This window comes from Notolepis coatsorum (genome assembly GCF_963971535.1).
Source record: "Notolepis coatsorum genome assembly, chromosome: 10".
Classification (NCBI taxonomy): Eukaryota; Metazoa; Chordata; class Actinopteri; order Aulopiformes; family Paralepididae; genus Notolepis; species Notolepis coatsorum.
In genome coordinates, this window is record NC_140174.1 from 106,490,896 (window position 1) to 106,512,649 (window position 21,754).

Below are 21,754 nucleotides of genomic sequence, written 5' to 3' on the forward strand. Positions count from 1 at the left end.
CCTCCCTCTCTGCATCTATCTCTCTCCCTCCCCCCTCTCTCTATCCCTCCCTATCTCCCCCTCCCCCTTCTCTCTCTCTCCCTCTATCTCTCTCCCTCTCCCCTCCCTCCATCCCTCCCTTCCTCTCTCCCCCTCTCTCTCCCTCTCTCTCTCCCCCTATCTCCCTCTCTCTCTCTCCCTCCCTCCCTATCTCCCCCCCTCTCTCTCCCCCCTCTCCCTCTCTCTCTCTCCCCCCCTCTCCCTCCCTCCCTCCCTCCCTCTCTCTCCCCCCCCCTCTCTCCCCCTCCCCCTCTCTCTCCCTCTCTCTCTCCCCCTATCTCCTCTCTCTCTCTCTCTCCCTCCCTCCCTATCTCCCTCTCTCTCTCTCCCCCCCTCTCCCTCCCTCCCTCCCTCCCCCCCTCTCCCTCCCTCCCTCCCTCCCCTCCCTCCCTCCCTCCCCCCCCCCCTCTCCCCCCCCCCCCTCTCCCTCTCCCTCCCTCTCCCTCTCCCCCCCCCCCCCCTCTCTCCCCCCCCCCTCTCCCTCTCCCTCTCCCTCTCCCCCCCCCCCCCCCCCCTCTCCCTCTCCTCCCTCTCTCTCTAGGAGGAGACAGTGTGGTGGGTTCAGTAGCTCTGAGGATCGTGATGGGGAGCTGGTGGTTATTTACTCTGATCGTCTGTTCCTCCTACACCGCCAACAACTGGCTGCCTACCTCACTGTGTCCCGCATGGACCACAGCTGTCAGGTAGGGTCACGTGCCACGCGCACACACACACACACACACACACACACACACACACACACACACACACACACACACACACACACACACACACACACGCGCGCACGCACGCACGCACGCACGCACGCACGCACACATACAGTACAAGACCTTAATTTTCAGATTTGCATGCAGGTATTTCTGAAGTTCTACACCAGGGGTTCAAGTTTAAGTTCAAGTTCTTTGTCAAATACACAATAATACACAATAATACACAATAATACACAATAATACAGGGGCAGTGCAGGTAATGACATGTTTGTGTTTGGAGCTCAGACTCAACAGAAATTACTCAATTAAGAAACAACAATGAATACAAGAATGGTAACAATGTGTGTCCAGCTGTTTTGAGTGACCCCAACACAAGTTCAGTTGATTGTCTTTATAAGTGTGAGAATATGAAAAAAAGATAACTCATGATAATCTACAAATATACTGCATTATGAGATTTTTTTTTAATGCAGATTAGCATTGGCAATTCGTAACTATTCCTGGTAGTGTTTTGTAGATTAGCATTGGCACTTCATAAATAGCCAATTCATATCAGGGCCAAACAGGGCTAACCCCAGGTTTACACCACAACCCTCGTTTCCACCACAGGGCCAAGCAGGGCTATCAAGGCTAAGTCATTAGCTGAGGTTTAACAGGCTGACTCATCGTTCATTTGCCACAAAAACAGAATATTTTTCCCCCATCATGCATCTTGTTGCCAACAGGGGCGGCTTCCCAGCAGGTCTGTAGTAAATAGATTAATGTTGCCTCGGGCTCCAGCCAAGCTGTGGAAAAGTGCCCGTCCTAATGAACGCTGACCAAGCCGGAATGATGGTTGTTATTCAGAACGCACTCTGCTCTTTTCCATCACGCATCTAGGAGAGTCGTGTGAAGAGTTCAGGGTTTTCTGTTTCCCCACAGCATGGAGGCAGACTGGGATCACTCACTCACTCACTCACTCACTCACTCACTCACTCACTCACTCACTCACTCACTCACTCACTCACTCACTCACTCACTCACTCACTCACTCACTCACTCACTCACTCACTCACTCACTCACTCACTCACGGACAGATCTGGCAGAGACTTGTTGCTGTATACACATGACTGGGTAGCGCCCGTGGACCTGCACGGCTTCCCTTCCTTGTTCTTTTCGGGTTCGGAGGACGTCCCAGAGCAACATATTAATAATATTATATTTGATCAAATAAAATATACAAATATATTTTATTTAACCCTTTCACTACCACACTACAGAAGGTTAACCCTTTCACTACCACACTACAGAAGGTTAACCCTTTCACTACCACACTAGGGTTAACTTGTGAGGTTTTGTCCGCTGCTCTCCAACTTTCTCTGTCTTCTTTAAGCCTACTGTTAGGAATTCCCTACTCACTCTCTCTAGCCCCCACCCTCTCGTTCTTTACTCTCGTTTACTCTCAGTGGCCACACCTGGACTATTATCAATTACCTCTCGCACCTGTGGTGGCAGGCTAATTAGTTCCCCTGTGGGCTTTAAATACCAGGGCTCTTCCCCTCGTTTCGGTGTGGGGTCGTGTTGTAAACATGCCGTATCATATTCTCAAACATCTAGACTCTTTCGGGAGGTCCTCTGTTCTGCCTATGCTGTATTGATTCTCCGGCGTAGAGATGTATGCTCCAGCCTTCGCCTGCTGTCGCCGTTGCCTGAGAGTGGGACTGGTCTGCGCTCCCTAGACTTCCACGGGAGGCATCCCAGTCATCCACTTCAGACCCCCCGCGCAGCTGTCGTCCTGACGCACATCCAGACCAGCGCCCGGCGTGAGACGAGGTGCAAGCTTTGGCCACCCGTCGCCGTTTGCCTGGAGGGAGACATTGTACTGCGCTCTCTAATCCTCTACGGGAGGTATTCCAGTGTTCCACTCCAGACCAGCGCGCCAGATGCGCTCAAGCCTTCGCCACCTGTCGCCGTTTGCCTGGAGGGAGACACTGTACTGCGCTCTCTAATCCTCTACGGGAGGTATTCCAGTGTTCCACTTCAGACCTTCGAGCTTGGCACGCTCTCCCGACCAGCGCGCAGACACGCATCTGCAAGGGCTTGGCACGCTCTCCAGTCACCAGCGCGCAACGCGCATCTTCAAGGGCTTGGCACGCTCTCCAGTCACCAGCGCGCAACGCGCATCTGCAAGGGCTTGGCACGCTCTCCAGTCACCAGCGCGCAACGCGCATCTTCAAGGGCTTGGCACGCTCTCCAGTCTCCAACGCGCATTTTCCAAAGATCCTCGTGCTTGGCACACTCCTCCTCGCAGACGCACCCCGATGCGTCCCTCGGTTCCGACGCGCACACCAAGGTGTGGCGCGCCACTCTGTTCCTCGGCTCCGACAGCGGCTACCCGGTGGACGACACCCTCGCCACCGCCGCTGTTCCAGCACTCTGTTCCTCGGCTCCGACAGCGGCTACCCGGTGGACGACACCCTCGCCACCGCCACTGTTCCAGCACTCTGTTCCTCGGCTCCGACAGTCGGCTACCCGGTGGACGACACCCTCGCCACCGCCGCTGTTCCAGCACTCTGTTCCTCGGCTCCGACAGTCGGCTACCCGGTGGACGACACCCTCGCCACCGCCGCTGTTCCAGCACTCTGTTCCTCGGCTCCGACAGTCGGCTACCCGGTGGACGACACCCTCGCCACCGCCACTGTTCCAGCACTCTGTTCCTCGGCTCGGACAGCCAGCCACCCGGTGGCGATGCCCTCGCCCCGCTGCTGTCCCTGTACCATTACGCATACGCCTGGGTGAGTTTTGATTGTGATGTCACTCACCCAGCGTAATGCCTCTTGCCCCCGTTCCCGTTGCTGTTTCCTGTACCATTACGCATACGCCTGGGTGAGTTTTGATTGTGATGTCACTCATCCAGCGTAATGCCTCTTGCCCCCGTTCCCGCTGCTGTTCCTGTACCATTACGCATACGCCTGGGTGAGTTTTTGATTGTGATGTCACTCACCCAGCGTATTGCCTCCGTTAGTTCTCACTTAGTTAGTAGTTTGGACATTTCATCTCCCACTCTGTTTTTGTTCTCACTTAGATAGTATTTTTGGACATTACATCTCCCCCTGTGTGTTTGTCACACGAAGATATTATTACTTTGTTTTCTTTGTTTATTTGGACTGTTCTGCATCTGCTCTGTTTGTTCCCTTTTGAATATTAACCCTCTCCTCTGTTCTGCAGAGCGGCCCAGATGTTTTCCCACCAGTCCCCAGTTCCTCCCTGTCCCCAGCCCGCCTCCGCGGGTCTCTGTCCCCAGTTCCTCCCTGTTCCCCAGCCCGCCTCCGCGGGCCTCAGTCCCCTCTGTCCCTAGTTCTCCCCTTTCTAGTTCCACCTAGTTCCTGGTCCCAAGTTCTCCCCTTCTAGTTCCACCTAGTTCCTTGTCCCTAGTTCTCCTAGTCCCCAGTTCTCCTGTTCCCTAGCTCTCCTTGTCCCGACTTCTCCTAGTCTCTAGTTCCTCTGTTCCTTTAACCTTCCCCTAGTGTTCCTTTAACCTTCCCCTAGCGTTCCTTTAATGTTTCCCCTAGCGTTCATTAACCTTCCCTTAGTGTTCCCTTTTCCTGCCCGCCTCTTAAAGGCACCTAGTTTTTCCCCTCTTGTTATATTCCTGTATTTGTGTTCTCCCTTAAAGGGACAGTGCCCTTTTTCCCTGTCTCTCAATAAATATCTGTTTCTTGGCAAACCATCATACCTGTCTTGTGTTGTGCGATTGGGGTCGGTTACAAACCATAACAGTACGACCCCACCAAAATTGACGACCCCAGCCAGCACAGACGGTGTATGTTGAGTTTGCCTTTTTTTTCTTGTTCCCTCTAGTTCCCCTCTAGCTCCCCTGTTTAGCTCCCCTGTTAGCCTGTTAGCTCCCCTGTTAGCCCTGTTGGCTTCCCTGTTAGCCCTGTTGACCCCCCTGCAGCTTGTTAGGCCTCTACTACCAGCATGGCCCCTGTCTGCTAGCCTTGCCCCGGCTGCTAGCACAGCCTCTATGTTTATGCAGCCCTTGCTGCTGGCATAGGCCCTGTAGCTAGCCAGGCCCAAGCAGCTAACCCGGTCCCTCTGCATGGCCTCCACTTTTTTGTGTAGCATCTCACTCTGCTAGGACTGCCCCTTCAGCTAGCATGGTCAGTTTGCTCCCACTGCTAGGACTGCCCTTTCAGCTGGCAAGGTCAGTATTCCCACTGCTAGGACTGCCCTTTCAGCTAGCAAGGTCAGTTTATCTCACACAGCTAGGACTGTCCTTCCAGCTAGCTTGTTCTCTCATGCTGGTCCAGCCCTGTCTGCCAGCCTAGCTCCGGCAGCTAGCGCAGCCTCTATGTTAATGTAGCAGTACAGCTGGCATAGGCCCTGTAGCTATCAGTGCCTTGGCAGCTACCCTTTCCCCCTGCTAGCCTAGCTCGGCAGCTAGCGCAGCCTCTATGTTGATGTAGCAGTACAGCTAGCATAGGCCCTGTAGCTATCAGTGCCCTGGCAGCTACCCTTTCCCTCTGCTAGCCTAGCTCCGGCAGCTTGCGCAGCCTCTATGTTGATGTAGCAGTACAGCTAGCATAGGCCCTGTAGCTATCAGTGCCCTGGCAGCTAACTTTCCCTCTGCTAGCCCTTTCCCGGTGCTACCATGGTTACCCCTTAGCTACCCTGCTTGCCCCTCGGTTTCTCTAGACCAGTTCTCTAGACCGGTTCTCTAGGCCAGTTCTCTTGGCCAGTTCTCTAGGCCAGTTCTCTAGACCAGTTCCTCTAGACTAGTTCTCTGGACCCAGTTCCTCCTGACCCGGTTCCTCTAGGCCCGGTTTCCTCTAGGCCAGTTCCTCCTGTTGCCCCTCTGCTACCCTAGTTACCCCTCGGCGACCCTGTTTCTTTTGCTAGCCCCACTCTTGTGGTGGCTTCCCCTGCTGGCTTGGCCAGTACCTTTTGTTTTTGTCTTGTTTTGCCCCCTGCCACTCTGTCTGTATTTGTTTTGGGTCGCCAGGTGGCTCCCGTTGAGGGGGGGGTACTGTGAGGTTTTGTCCGCTGCTCTCCAACTTTCTCTGTCTTCTTTAAGCCTACTGTTAGGAATTCCCTACTCACTCTCTCTAGCCCCCACCCTCTCGTTCTTTACTCTCGTTTACTCTCAGTGGCCACACCTGGACTATTATCAATTACCTCTCGCACCTGTGGTGGCAGGCTAATTAGTTCCCCTGTGGGCTTTAAATACCAGGGCTCTTCCCCTCGTTTCGGTGTGGGGTCGTGTTGTAAACATGCCGTATCATATTCTCAAACATCTAGACTCTTTCGGGAGGTCCTCTGTTCTGCCTATGCTGTATTGATTCTCCGGCGTAGAGATGTATGCTCCAGCCTTCGCCTGCTGTCGCCGTTGCCTGAGAGTGGGACTGGTCTGCGCTCCCTAGACTTCCACGGGAGGCATCCCAGTCATCCACTTCAGACCCCCCGCGCAGCTGTCGTCCTGACGCACATCCAGACCAGCGCCCGGCGTGAGACGAGGTGCAAGCTTTGGCCACCCGTCGCCGTTTGCCTGGAGGGAGACATTGTACTGCGCTCTCTAATCCTCTACGGGAGGTATTCCAGTGTTCCACTCCAGACCAGCGCGCCAGATGCGCTCAAGCCTTCGCCACCTGTCGCCGTTTGCCTGGAGGGAGACACTGTACTGCGCTCTCTAATCCTCTACGGGAGGTATTCCAGTGTTCCACTTCAGACCTTCGAGCTTGGCACGCTCTCCCGACCAGCGCGCAGACGCGCATCTGCAAGGGCTTGGCACGCTCTCCAGTCACCAGCGCGCAACGCGCATCTTCAAGGGCTTGGCACGCTCTCCAGTCACCAGCGCGCAACGCGCATCTGCAAGGGCTTGGCACGCTCTCCAGTCACCAGCGCGCAACGCGCATCTTCAAGGGCTTGGCACGCTCTCCAGTCTCCAACGCGCATTTTCCAAAGATCCTCGTGCTTGGCACACTCCTCCTCGCAGACGCACCCCGATGCGTCCCTCGGTTCCGACGCGCACACCAAGGTGTGGCGCGCCACTCTGTTCCTCGGCTCCGACAGCGGCTACCCGGTGGACGACACCCTCGCCACCGCCGCTGTTCCAGCACTCTGTTCCTCGGCTCCGACAGCGGCTACCCGGTGGACGACACCCTCGCCACCGCCACTGTTCCAGCACTCTGTTCCTCGGCTCCGACAGTCGGCTACCCGGTGGACGACACCCTCGCCACCGCCGCTGTTCCAGCACTCTGTTCCTCGGCTCCGACAGTCGGCTACCCGGTGGACGACACCCTCGCCACCGCCGCTGTTCCAGCACTCTGTTCCTCGGCTCCGACAGTCGGCTACCCGGTGGACGACACCCTCGCCACCGCCACTGTTCCAGCACTCTGTTCCTCGGCTCGGACAGCCAGCCACCCGGTGGCGATGCCCTCGCCCCGCTGCTGTCCCTGTACCATTACGCATACGCCTGGGTGAGTTTTGATTGTGATGTCACTCACCCAGCGTAATGCCTCTTGCCCCCGTTCCCGTTGCTGTTTCCTGTACCATTACGCATACGCCTGGGTGAGTTTTGATTGTGATGTCACTCACCCAGCGTAATGCCTCTTGCCCCCGTTCCCGCTGCTGTTCCTGTACCATTACGCATACGCCTGGGTGAGTTTTTGATTGTGATGTCACTCACCCAGCGTATTGCCTCCGTTAGTTCTTACTTAGTTAGTAGTTTGGACATTTCATCTCCCACTCTGTTTTTGTTCTCACTTAGATAGTATTTTTGGACATTACATCTCCCCCTGTGTGTTTGTCACACGAAGATATTATTACTTTGTTTTCTTTGTTTATTTGGACTGTTCTGCATCTGCTCTGTTTGTTCCCTTTTGAATATTAACCCTCTCCTCTGTTCTGCAGAGCGGCCCAGATGTTTTCCCACCAGTCCCCAGTTCCTCCCTGTCCCCAGCCCGCCTCCGCGGGTCTCTGTCCCCAGTTCCTCCCTGTTCCCCAGCCCGCCTCCGCGGGCCTCAGTCCCCTCTGTCCCTAGTTCTCCCCTTTCTAGTTCCACCTAGTTCCTGGTCCCAAGTTCTCCCCTTCTAGTTCCACCTAGTTCCTTGTCCCTAGTTCTCCTAGTCCCCAGTTCTCCTGTTCCCTAGCTCTCCTTGTCCCGACTTCTCCTAGTCTCTAGTTCCTCTGTTCCTTTAACCTTCCCCTAGTGTTCCTTTAACCTTCCCCTAGCGTTCCTTTAATGTTTCCCCTAGCGTTCATTAACCTTCCCTTAGTGTTCCCTTTTCCTGCCCGCCTCTTAAAGGCACCTAGTTTTTCCCCTCTTGTTATATTCCTGTATTTGTGTTCTCCCTTAAAGGGACAGTGCCCTTTTTCCCTGTCTCTCAATAAATATCTGTTTCTTGGCAAACCATCATACCTGTCTTGTGTTGTGCGATTGGGGTCGGTTACAAACCATAACATAACTTTCTGTAGTGGGGTAGTGAAAGGGTTAACCTTCATTTAACCAGGCAGGTCAATTAAGAACAGATTCTTATTTACGGGGGGGGGGGGGGGGGGGGGGGAGTAACGGGGAAAGGGGACACACAAAAAATAAATAAAATAGAAAAGAGACAGACGTCACAGAGGTAAGGGAAATAATTAAAAGACACATCAAACTAAAGGTGTGTGATACATGAAGCAGAACAGACACATCACAGTTGAAATGCTGGGTGACAGCTGCAGGTGTGTGTAAACAACTCTGTGATAGAGTCTTTAAAAGTAGTGAGGGGGGATCAATGTGTCCATTTTCAAAGTATTTTGCATCTCGTTCCAACTGCTGGGAGCAGCTAATTGGAAGGAGGATTGACCAAAGGAAGTGTTAACCAGGGGCGTTTTTAGGGTTAGAAAACATTGGGGGCATGAGCCCGGGGGGGTGGGGGGGTGGATAATCTTTTTTTCTTTTTAAACACAGAAATACGCAATTTTAGGGTAATTAGAGATGAATACTGAAGAACTAGAATCATTAGAGGTTCTCAAAGTGAGGTCCATGTCCATGAGAGGGATCTGGGAAGTCCCCATAGAAAATTCAAAGTTAACAGGACCAAATCCATCAGTTTCTTATTTATTTATTTAACCTTTATTTAGCCAGATAAAACATTGATCTGGTCCAAGAGGCCCCAACAGGAGTACAAATATACATATATACACATATATATATATATACATATATATATATAATATACATATACTGTACATACATACACACATATACACCAATAACAAAATAAAAACAGTTAAGAATCATACACATAAGCAAATAAACAAACAAACAAACATATGCACAGCCTACAAAATAAATAAACAGTTCATCTCTAGTCTTTACAGTTTTCTTCAATTGCATAAACACTCAAATCAAAAGTATTACACAATTATCAAAACCTTATACTCAAGGAGCAAAACGTAGGCCCAGATTTGCACCCCTATAAGCACAATGTCAGCCTCACACTTTTTGCAAAACAATACACACAGTGATTTGCAAAACACTAAACACACTTGCATTACATTAGACACAGAATGTCAAATTACCACACATATGAGCCAATTGGTTAAACACAGCCATCAGATGCACAAACACACCATTGCTTAATTGTAGATACACCAATCAGGTTTAAGCACTATACAAATGCAGCAGGTGAGTTCAAAATGGAAGGAGAGTGAAGTACTGTACATAGAGAATGTGAAAATATACAACACATTCACCAAACACTACACAAGACAACCAATGATGCAGACTGATGAAAATATACATTTTCTCCCATTTTCCCAAATCGGTCAACATGTCAACATGGAGAATCACAACAAAAAATTATCTTGCCAGATCCAGCTAGGCAAAGAGACAATGTCTAGTATTTTCTGTACTCTATTTAAAAAATTTCTAAATTGTTTTTGTTTTACTGTAATTTTAACCTGTACTGGATACAGTATTTTATGTTTGTCTAATATTTGCTGAGCTTACAGTGTTATGCACATAGTAGCATGAAAACTGGGACATGTTTTGTTGTGATTCTCCATGTTGAAATGTTGACTGATTTGGTTATATGGAGAGAACATTTATATTTTCATCAGTCTGCATCATTGATTTGGGTATATGGAGAGAAAATGTTTTTTTTAGCAGTCTGCATCATTGATTTGGGTATATGTAGATAAATAAATTATATTTTCATCAGTCTACTTACAGCATTGGTCTTGTGTAGTGTTTGGTGAATTTATTGTATATTTGCACATTATCTGCGTACTTCACTTACAGTACTCTAATCACTGAGAAGTAGAATTGCTAAATGTGTTGTAGGTTAAGCACAGCAGTGTGTGTAACTGTTTCAAACAGAATTAAGTCATATGAAACGTGTGTTTCATATGGTAACAAAATGTAGTTTTTATAAATTAGTGTATGGTTTTGACAAGTGTTTAATTTAGCAAAGGATCTGAGGTGTTCTGATAATTGTGTGTGTGGTTGTGCTAATTGTGTGTTTTGAAACACCGGGCCCCGTTTTCAAAATCATGCTTAAGCAATCGAAAAAAAACTATTGTGTGTTTCATTATAATTATGTTTCAGTCTTCTCATAAAAAAAAGATTTGATTTTTGGGTCTTTTCCTGCCTTTGGTCCGCTTTGCATTCACATCTCAAATGAACCGCAGCAGTGTTCACTTGCAAGAGTGAATGAGCTTTCACACCACCCCAAACCAACCGGACTATCCGAGGAAATGAACCAGGGTTCGATTAAAGCTTACCATACTTTTCGCACTATAAGCCGCACCTGACTATAAGCCGCAGCAGCAGCATTACAAGTTGTATTAAGTAAATAAGGGAACAGATAAATAACATTTCAATGCAGTAAAAAAAGCAATATTTCGATTTTCGGGTTTTGTCCACATATAAGCCGCACCGTTATATAAGCCGCAGGGTCGAAAAATGGGGGAAAAAGCCACGGCTTATAGTCCGAAAAGTACGGTATTATAGTTTATCACAGTATCATGTGCATGTCTTTGTCAGTGGACACTGGACATGGGTATGGATGGCTCCAGGTGCTGCTGCGTTAAAGTGCACAACTTCAATACCTATTTAAAAGCACAGTGCAGGACACACTCGAAGGTTATCGCACCTCAGAGATGGCAGTGGACATGTATGACAGGACAAAGGCCATATGTAATGGCCTTTGGATTGAGGAACATACTACCAGCCAAAGGAGGAAGCAGAAAAGGATGGACGAGTATGTAGTTGAGTCATCTTGTGGCACAAGCTCAGACCTCAGCTCAGGAGATCAGCTGAGACAGAGACTATCCAGTCGTCGACAGAATGCTGCAAGAGCTTGAGAGCAGGTTCTCATGAGTTGGATAACAAGTTATGAGAGGCATACAGGCATGTTATCCAGCTTCAGACCAGGTTCTCTCAGTGGAATTGCTGCAACCCCTCACCACACATTACAATATCCAACTATTGCCAGAGGAGATCACAGTTGCAAAGTGTTTCCTGGTCAGGACAGGCAGAGATGCAGTCCCTACTATCCAAAGTGTCTTTTCCCTCCTGGATGATAATAATAATAATAATAATAATAATAATAATAATAATAATAATAATAATAATAATAATAATAATAATAATAATAATAATAATAATGATAATGATAATGATAATGATAATGATAATACTAATACTAATACTAATAATAATAATAATAATAATAATAATAATAATAATAATAATAATAATAATAATAATAATAATAATAATAATAATAATACTACTACTACTACTAATAATAATAATAATAATAATAATAATAATAATAATAATAATAATAATAATAATAATAATAATAATAATAATAATAATAATAATAATGCACTTGATTTATAAGGCGCCTTTCAGGACACTAAAAAAAGAAGTCCACAAATCGGTGAATGAAAGAATTATAGGATCAAATGAAAACTACTTACTAAAAATGGATTAAAAGTACTAAAAACCAACAAAAAATACCAAACACTAATAAACATTCAGCACAGACAATGGGGATGCTGACATCTTAAAAAGAAAAAAAGTAAAAAAAAAGAAAAAAAAATTAAGGTCCGGAAGCCCAGGGCTAACGACGCCACTGGTGTTAACACAGGAACATCTAGCGAGATATGGTGAGCAGCTCTGGTGTTATAGGGAGTAGATGACACTTTTAAAAAAAACACGCCACCTTTTTGGGAAATTTGCTTATGTTTTTCCAAAAACAACAGGGCTTTTGAGGTGATGAAATCACTGCGCCCAGGCAGCAGTATTTCGGCAAAAAAAGATTCAGAGTAGCCTATATATCTGCTTAGAAAACGAAAATGTCAAATAATCTTTTTTTATTTCTTCATGTGGTAAATACACAGGTCACATCATGTTTACAGGAACGTTTTGGAGTTGTATTTAGAGTGTATTTTGTGACTGTTGGGAACTAGGCTACACTGGCACACCTACTTCCAGTGAATGACGCTAAGCTAGGCTAACGGTGTGGCTGTTCCCTAAGCCTAATGCATGTACAAAGAAGAAATGGGTATGTATCTGCTTGAGAAACCTGTGTCTTGTCTTCGACCAGGCCATGAACCTAGACAACATGTCAAAACACTCACACGTACCTGCTTCTTTCACCTCAGAAACATTGCAAAATTACGCACCATCATATCTCACTCTGAACTAGAACTGTCCGTGCATGCTTTTATTTCTTCTAGGCTTGACTACTGCAACTCACTTTTCACCTGTCTCACCAAATCATCCACAGACAAACTACAAATGGTCCAAAATGCTGCAGCCAGGCTACTCACAAGGTCAAAAAAATCATGTCACATTCTGGTATCCCTGCACTGGCTCCCGGTACACTATAGAATTCACTTCAAAGTCCTCACTTTCACTTTCAGAGCACTCCACGGTCAGGCCCCTATCTACATCACTGATCCTCCATCCCTACACCAACACCCGCTCACTCAGATCTGCCGATCAGCACCTCCTGGTGGTCCCCTGGGCCCCGTTCCCCGTACCTGGATAACTGAGTTAGCCGGATAACTTTCGGTGAAGTCTGACTTAAGCCGGACTTTCCGGTTCCCAGAATCTGGATTGTCCAAATCACCATGACAACAGATCCAAAAGTTTGAGCCTGGTCGAAAGCAGGGTTTAAGTTCAAGTTAGCCGGATGAACCATCGCCACGCCCCCGCAAAGAAGTGACAGCGCGTTTCCTGAAATTATTCCCACAGTCTAGGATCTGCATTATACCATTCTGAATTACGTTTTTGTGCTCCATTCTTCCAGAGGGGTCTTTTGAAATGTAAAATAGACCCAAAATGCTGATACTAAATTCACTTTGTCCTAAATAATGCACGTTATATACCGTGGCGCTCGCTCGGTGCAACAACAACAAAATAAAGAATATTCTAAACACGGGTCTCTCGTTCATTAATGTATAAACAATGAATTTATCCCATCTGGCACAGTGGCGCAGCGGTAGTGCTCAATCCTGGCAACCCGGTGACCGGTGTTCGAAACCCTGTGTTTCCAATATAATTTTTTGGAATATAATATTAATGATTATACGCAAAGGTAGCCTAGTTTTAAGTTAACATATTATAAATCTACATGCATTGAGGATGTCATTCTTTATATAGCTCTCAACGTGCACCAAATTGAATTATTCCTATATTGCAAAAAGAAGGAAGAGACTAGGTTTCGAACCCCGGTCGTCTGCGTGAAAGTCAAAAGAAGAACCCGTTACACCACAGTGGAGATAAGTAAAAGATCGACCATACATCAATCAATGGGCAAGAGAGCCGTATCGTTATTCTGTATAACAGTTTAACTAATTATTTTCGCTAGCAAGATCTCATTTGATTATTCAATCCAGCAGGCAAGTTTAAAGAAATATAATCTGATTGATTGAGGTAATGAGGGACTTAAAATTAGCCTATAGATAACGCATTTAACTTGTCGGCGAGGCGATTGAGCCGTACTGCAATATGTTAATAAAGTTTTAAATCAATTAATCAATCAATGCCGCTAGAGAATCAGGATCTCTGCTATCGATACGTGCTGGCTTTTCAAATGAAGCGGCCGTGCGCACTAATCCTGGGTCTCAAGTCTGGTTTGAGTTAACGAGACTGAATCCACCTTCGAGGAACAGGAAAATCCCGGCTTCAATCATCTCGTTAACTGAATCTGGATAATGGGACTCTCGATCGACTTAGTTGAACCAGGTACGGGGAACAGGGCCCAGGTCCAGGCTGAAAACAAGGGTTGATGGAGCCTTCGAGGTGACAGCACCAAGGCTCTGGAACGCTCTCCCCCTGGACCTGCGAACTGCCCCCTCTGAAAACTCTTTTAAAAAACAACTAAAAACACATTCAGACAGGCCTTTGGTTATACATAGGCACTTTTTCTTTTTCTTGTCCTCACTGTTCCTATAGTTTTGTTTTAATTAGTGACTCATGATTTTATCCAAATTCTTTTATTCTACTTTTTATATCTGGTTTCACTGTCTTTTTTAACTACTGTCTGTTGTTGTTGTCATTTATTTCTGATTTTGTTTTATTGTGTTTTTATATTAAGCTGTAGTGTAAAGCACCCTGTGCATTCGTGCTGTGAAGGGTGCTATATAAATAAAAGTCATTCATTCATTCATGCTTGTCTAACTCCAGGGTAGATGGCAAATAAGCGAATTTCCCAAAAGGTTGGCCTGTTCCTTTAACAGGTGTATCAAATAAGGAGGGGTCAGACCAAGGAGGGTTTTTTAAATTAGTGTAAGCCAATGAGTGGCACAACAATGGCCAATTTCCAGAACCGTATAAGTCACTGTGATGTGTTGAAAAGGGAGCATTTGTAGCAAACCTACATGATCTGGTGATCTTGAATGTTTGATTTGAGGGTAAAACTTTGACGCTTTAGTCACTTCAAAACATCCTGTGAAGCAGTCTAATGCGTCGGTAATAGTTCAAAATATCTTGTTAAGCACTTTGGAGTTTAATTAATTCAAAGTGTCTTGTCATGTCTGGCAGCTGGGAGAATAAGCAGAGGTGGCAGTGAGTAACGACTTCACTCAGAGGCTCACAGGAAGTACGATGATCGACTGTCAAGGAAACATGGCCGCCATGACACCACTGCATGGTGGTAATTGCAAATTCAACCTTTAGGTGTTTCTCCGCACATTTTTACTAATTATTAATCCTAATGAGGCATGTTAAAAGATTTTGTCTACTTTCACAAATTCTCCTTTTGGAATTCGGGGGCAAGGAAATCAAGGTTGTAAATTTGGTAATCCACGATTAGATTGACACGATATGGTATTTGGAGCGAAGGGGAATGCCACTGATTAGTAGAGAGGCTTGTCATGTGTAATTAGGTGTTTTCATTTAAGAAGTAATGCTTAGGTTTCTATGGCCTTGGAATGTCCAACCAATATTACTGTACATGTGTGTGAAAAGCCAGTCATTTAACCCTTACAAAAGAGTATCATGGTATTCACATAAATATCTGGTCACTATGATGGTAGTGACCGAAGCCTGATGGAAATACCATGATATGACTATAACTACAAAAGTGATACAAAACGTTTTCCATGGCAGTACCGTGGTAAATTATTTATATAATGGTCATTATGATGGTAAAACTGAAAAAACTATGAGCAGGTTGGCACCTTGCATGGTTGCCTCCGCCGTCAGTGTGTGAATGTGTAAAATGGGAGTAACAAATTGTAAAGCGCTTTAGATATGAATGCATATATGCACACTTTTCTTCTCTCCACTGCGGTCGCAGTCCTGAAACTAGTCTCTGAGGCGGCAGATACCTGCTACTCGCCTGAACCGGCACCAGACAGAGACAGCAGCAGCCAGCAGCACGTGGGACACATGTATGCCTGCAGTGATGGCTGAGAGAAAGAGGAGCGTTGTGTGGCGCTATTTCATGGCTGTAAATCAAAACGTAGCAGTTGAAGAAGGCAGTTCTCTACTGTGACAACACCACCGATCTTTACAAGCACATGAAAATCCACGACAAAGGAAGCAATGAGCTGCAAGAAAAAAGAAAGGAGGAAGAGGATTAGCCGCCATCTGTCAGTGACTCAAGCGGAACTACAAGCTACAAGTCCCTAAGGGGCGCATACAAGTAACCTAGAACATACGGTTATCCTATAACCATAGTTATATGAGTATAGCGAGCGCTCTGCTCTCTTGGAACTATCCCTTTATCCAATCTAATAATGAATAATTGTTCTCCACATGTACACACCCATCCGCCTGGCCACACCCACATCCGCTCCACTACATAAGCGGGGTTGTGGCCACACCAACAGCTCCTTCACAAGTCTTTCACCACCGAAGGCGAAGACCACGGGGTCCTCAGTGAGTCAGAGCAGAGCGCTCGCTATACTCATATAACTATGGTTATAGGATAACCGTATGTTATATTATCGTATAGCTTACGCTCTGCTCTCTTGGAACACAGGAGCTGAGCAGAGCGGAAGCTCGACAGATGTACGCGCTGAGGCCCCCCACAACCATCAGAACCGGGGAGGACCCGAGCCCCCGGACCCCCCTAGAGGGGGAGGGGAGGGAATCTGATCCGACTGTGCGAAGAGGGTTTAGCACCTCAAACGCACAGGGTGAGCAGACCGTGGGACTTACCTTCACACAGAAGGACCCGCGACCACTCAGGCAGCGCATCCCACATGCCACCAGGGAACGAACGGGAAGCAAAACACCCCCGTCACAGCCCCCAACATCACGGGGTCAAAGGTCAAGAACCCAACCCTGTGGCAAGGCCGTAGCAGCGGAGCGCGGAGGAGGACCCAGGAACGGCCTGAGAAACAGGACCCCCCGAAAAAGGGGGCCCGGTGAGGTCAACGATGCCGTACCATAGGGACCCCACCAGGCGGTCACTGATGACACCACCCCCCACATCGCCAGCATATCGGACAGGGCCTAAATCCTCTAGAGTAGGCCCTTCCCCCATTTTGCATGCCGCCCTGAAGCACTCTAGCTTACTGCACCTGGTATTCCCAGGGAGTCCCCCATCCAAGAACTAACCAGGGCCGAACCTGCTTAGTTTCTGAGATCTGACGCGATCGGGCGTGTCCAGGTTGGCATGGCCGTAAGCCCCAAGAGGCTACCCCCCCACAATACTGTGGGGCCAGACGGCGTGCCTGGGAGACAACCGCCAAGGGGGTTGATCCCTCAATCCAGGCAACAGGCCAGAACTCAACCTGTGCCTGGAGCATTGCGGACTAGACAGGCGCCAAAGGGTCTACTGTAAGAACAGTACCCGGCAGAAGGGGTGTTCGGTATGCTGTGCACCATGTCATGACCTCAACAAACCCAACCCCTCCAGCGGGTCGAGGTTCAAAGGAGAGGCCGACACAATTGGCAGACGTCATGAAAGATGCGGGGGCACACTCTCGGGCAGACAGGGTCAAGCCCGGCCTCAACCCGAGAGTCGACTCTGCTACCAACACACCGGAGAACCAACCACCTCCCTATGTTTAGTTTAACAGGAGGCGGTTGTTCCCTTAACCCACCAAGAAAACCTAGAAACATAACTGCGCGTATACACAGTCTATACAAGCAGTACAAGTGTTTCAGTTTTCAAAGGGTTAACCCAGGCCAACAGGTCGACGAGAACGAGTCTGGACCTGGGCCTGGCGGACCGGGACCTACACAGGGACGCCAAGAGGGGTTGAGAGCAACCACCTCGACAGACCCCTCCCATCCCTGCCCAGCAGTGAGTGAAACAAATGGAGAAGGACCAGGCCCCCTAACACAGCGCAAGGTACAACACAGTATGGACCAAGCACGTCACTGTTATGGGCAAGTCGTAGTGGAATACATATGACACACACATCCACGACATAAACCCCCGCGAAGCCTGGACCGACCCGGCATCCCCCCCCCCCCCCCCGGAAAAGCACAAAGTCCTTCGGGGTACCAGAACAGCAGATCTGCGCCCCGACGGACAACGGGTTAACTGACCTGGTCCGGCGAGACCAGAACCAGTCCCGCGTCCTAGTCACGCTGCCATCCCCAGTCCTAAGAGGGGGGAAGATACGCGTGTCGATCTAAAACATCACAGAGGGCGCCACCAAGATGGACAGAACATGAATGCGCTGCTCCTGGAGGCCCACCTCATGGGCGTGAGACCCCTCCGCCAATGTAATGATCTACTCCGTCATCTGCCCCCGGAGATGCACGTGAGTCATCGAGTCTAACCTAGTGCACTGGCGTTCGGTAGAGATAAAAAATCTCCTTCCTAGTCGCCCGCATAAAAAACGCAGTTTCTATGAATTGGGCAACCAAGGCGCACCGGCCCATAACGTGGTTCCACATTGGAAGCACCCAGGGCCAGCGCTATATGCACGTCAAGAACCCGAAACACATCAATGGTGAATTCTAATAAGAAACACCAGACAACGTTCCCTCCATGCTGTCTGGGACAAGCAGCAGGAAGCCGGTCAATAAGACACAGACACAGGCCTTATATGATGCGACTAAGGGCAACCCTGTCAATTCTGCTCTTCACATAAGAGGGGAAGACAGAAGTTCCCCCAGAGAGACCTCCACGTGAGTACAATTGAAAAAGATACATGCAATAATAATTGGGCCAAGTGACCAACGGCCCAATACACACTGTAATAGAGAGCAGAGCAGAAAACAAACAGATTTCGAATGCATCGCATCATCCAACTTTGACAAAGACAGCGGTCTGCAGCACGCCTGTAACCTCACGGATGTCTCCTGGCCAGTAGAACAGCCTCTCCCTGAACGTCAGCAAAACAAAGGAGATGATTGTGGACTTTAGGAGGTCGGGGGTCAGGGACTACAGCCCTGTGGATCGACAGGGCACCGGTTGAGAGAGTGAACAGTTTTTTTTTTTTTTTTTTTTTACTTTTTCTCCCATTTTCTATATTTTTCTCACATCCCAATTTCGTATCATCCAATTCAACCCTCCTCTGTCACGAACGCTGTTTCTTGCCTCCCACAAGCCGGCTGCAATGTGGACTAAGTCATACATAGCACAAGTCCCCTCCGGTACTTAAGGTAACAGCAGTCGCATCTTTTCACCTGCGCAGCTCGATCTCTCAGTGGCGAGGAGTAACGCGTGGGAGGCTCACGCTGCCCCCGACACTTCCTGATTCTACTGCGCAGGCGCACCAACCGACCTGTAGGAGTCGCTGTCCACAACGCCCGATCCCCACCCATCAGTTTCCCACCCCCTAATACGGCCAATGTGTATTAGTATGGACGGCCAGCTAAACTGAAAGCAATGTGGAGCGCTGGGCTCGAACAGGCAAGCCCAGCGTCTTCGTCATTCGTGGCCCGCCCTGAGAGAGTGAACAGTTTTAAGTACCTCGGAGCCCACATATCCAAGGACTAAGGCGCTAGCAGTAGGGACTCTAGCGTGCGGAACTGAGGGACTAGGCGTAGGAACCCTAGCAGACGGGACCGAAACACTAGCAGCAGGAGCTCTAGCGGACAGGACTAAGAGGCTAGCAGCAGGGGCTCTAGCGGACGAGACTGAGGTGCTAGCAGCAGGGGCTCTAGCGGACGAGACTGAGGTGCTAGCAGCAGGGGCTCTAGCGGACGAGACTGAGGTGCTAGCAGCAGGGGCTCTAGCGGACGAGACTGAGGTGCTAGCAGCAGGGGCTCTAGCGGACGAGACTGTGGGGTTAGCCGACGGGGCGGCTCCAGGGAAAACTGACCTTGCTAGCTGAAGAGGCAGTCCTAGCAGCGGGGAGACTGACCTTGCTAGCTGAAGGGGCAGTCCTAGCAGTGGGGAAACTGACCTTGCTAGCTGAAGGGGCAGTCCTAGCAGTGGGGAAACTGACCTTGCTAGCTGAAGGGGCAGTCCTAGCAGTGGGGAAACTGACCTTGCTAGCTGAAGGGGCAGTCCTAGCAGTGGGAAGACTGACCTTGCTAGCTGAAGGGGCAGTCCTAGCAGTGGGGAGACTGACCTTGCTAGCTGAAGGGGCAGTCTTAGCAGTGGGATACATGCTGGTGGTAGAGGCTACATAGGCAATCTGGAGTAAGCTAGCAGGGGCTAAGCTAAGTGCAGGAGCAGTACTAGCTGCAGAGAGTCTGCTAGCAGTGGGGGGTGTGCTAGCTGTAGAGGGTATACTAGCAGGAAGAGCTAAGGCGCCAGCTACAGAGGCTACATAGGTGATCTGGAGTAAGCTAGCAGGGGCTAAGCTAGGTGCAGAGGCCTTGCTATCTGCTAAGGGCCTGACAGGGTTAGCAGCTTGGCAGTCGGCTGGGGAGTTGGGGTCCTGGAAGAGCACCCTAAACATGTTCCCGGCCGGTAACCGGAGTTTGCATGCTCTTCCAGGACTCCACTTCATCATGGAGATCACCAGGCGATAAGCGTTCTTTCGCTCCTCCCGACTGCAGGCCGGAGAATAATTACCCAAGAACCCTTGTAGAAGGGAATGTGCCTCATGAAACCTGTCCCAGAGGGGGGCTACGGGACCAGTAGGGGACGCTATACTAGCAGAGAGGGCTATGGTGCTAGCTGTAGATGCTACACTAGCAGGAAGGGCTATGGTGCTAGCTGTAGATGCTACACTAGCGGGAGGGGCTAAGGTGCTAGCAGTAGGAGTTACCCTAGCAGGAAGGACTATGCTAGTCTTCTTAGCTTTGCTAGCCTTCTGACACTTGCTAGCAGTGCGTGCTACGCTAGCAGGCGGGGCTCTAGCGGACTGGACTGAGGTGGTAGCTACCGAGGCTACACTAGCGGCAGGGGCTGTGCTAACCACGAAGGCCATGCCGGCCGAAGGGGCGGTCCCAGCATCTGAGGCGACGTTAGCTATAGGGCCTGTGCACGTGAGGGCAGCTAGGTAGGTAGCTACTGCAGAGGCTGCTCTATCACCAAAGGTTCTGCCAGTCGCAGAAGCCTCGCTAGCAGTAGCATGAGGGAGTAAGCTAGTGGTAGAGAACAAGCCTACCCTGAGCCTCCTAACAGAATAAAACCTTGACTTAGCTGTGGGGGCAGAGGTTCTGCTAGCTGTGCAAGCTACGGGAGCTAGGCTAACCACAGGGGCCTTGCCGGCCGACGCGGCGGTCCCAGCATCAGGGGCTTTGTTAGTTATGGGGCCTGTGTTAATTGAGAGAGCTAAGGGGGTAGCTGCCAAAGCTACATTGGCTACAGGGGCTAAGCTAACCACAGGGGCCTTGCCGGCCGACGGAGCGGTCCCAGCATCAGATGCTTTGTTAGCTATAGGGCCTGTGCTAGAGGGGTGAGCTAGGGGGGTAGCTGCCGAAGCTAAATTGGCTACAGGGGCTAAGCTAACCACAGGGGCCTTGCCGGCCGACGGGGCGGTCCCAGCATCAGAGGCTTGGTTAGCTATAGGGCCTGAGCTGGCTGTCTGGGCAGTGTTAACAGAGCGAGAGCTAGCAGTACTAGCTGTGGAAGCTAGGCTAACGGCTATGCTAGTAGCCTGGACAGTGTTAACAGTGCGGGGACTAGCGTTACTATCTCTGGAAGCTAGGCTAACGGCTGGGTTAACAGTCTGGGCAGTGAAGGCTGCGGAGCCTATGCTAACTGCTACTGGGCCTGAGCTAGCTGCCTGTGCAGTGAGGACCGCGGGGCCTACGCTAACTGCTACAGGAGCAGTACTAGCTACTGGGCTTGTGCTAGCTGCCTGGGCAGTGAGGGCCACAGGGCCTATGCTAACTGCTACAGGGGCAGTACTAGCTACTGGGCTTGTGCTAGCTGCCTGGGCAGTGAGGACCGCGGGGGCCTATGCTAACTGCTACAGGGGCAGTACTAGCTACAGGGCTTGTGCTAGCTGCCTGGGCAGTGAGGACCACAGGGCCTATGCTAACTGCTACAGGGGCAGTACTAGCTACTGGGCTTGTGCTAGCTGCCTGGGCAGTGAGGGTCGCGGGGCTTATGCTAGTAGGACTAGCTGAGGTGCTAACCACCGGTAGTCTAGCAGGTGAGGCTAAGCTAGCCTTTCTAGCACCACTGGCTCTCCGAGACCTACATGC

The 21,754-nt window shown here is 49.4% G+C and overlaps 1 protein-coding gene across 1 annotated transcript in view; it reads left to right on the top strand.

Moving 5' to 3' along the window:
* Window positions 1-21,754, top strand: part of LOC311235671 (glutamate receptor ionotropic, delta-1-like) — a gene marked incomplete at both ends in the record, with an annotated part of 337,043 nt that overhangs the window by 175,571 nt on the left and 139,718 nt on the right. The window contains 3 exon segments of the mRNA XM_084323135.1: window positions 581-675; window positions 678-713; window positions 715-722. Coding sequence (XP_084179261.1) covers window positions 581-675; window positions 678-713; window positions 715-722 — 139 coding nt within the window.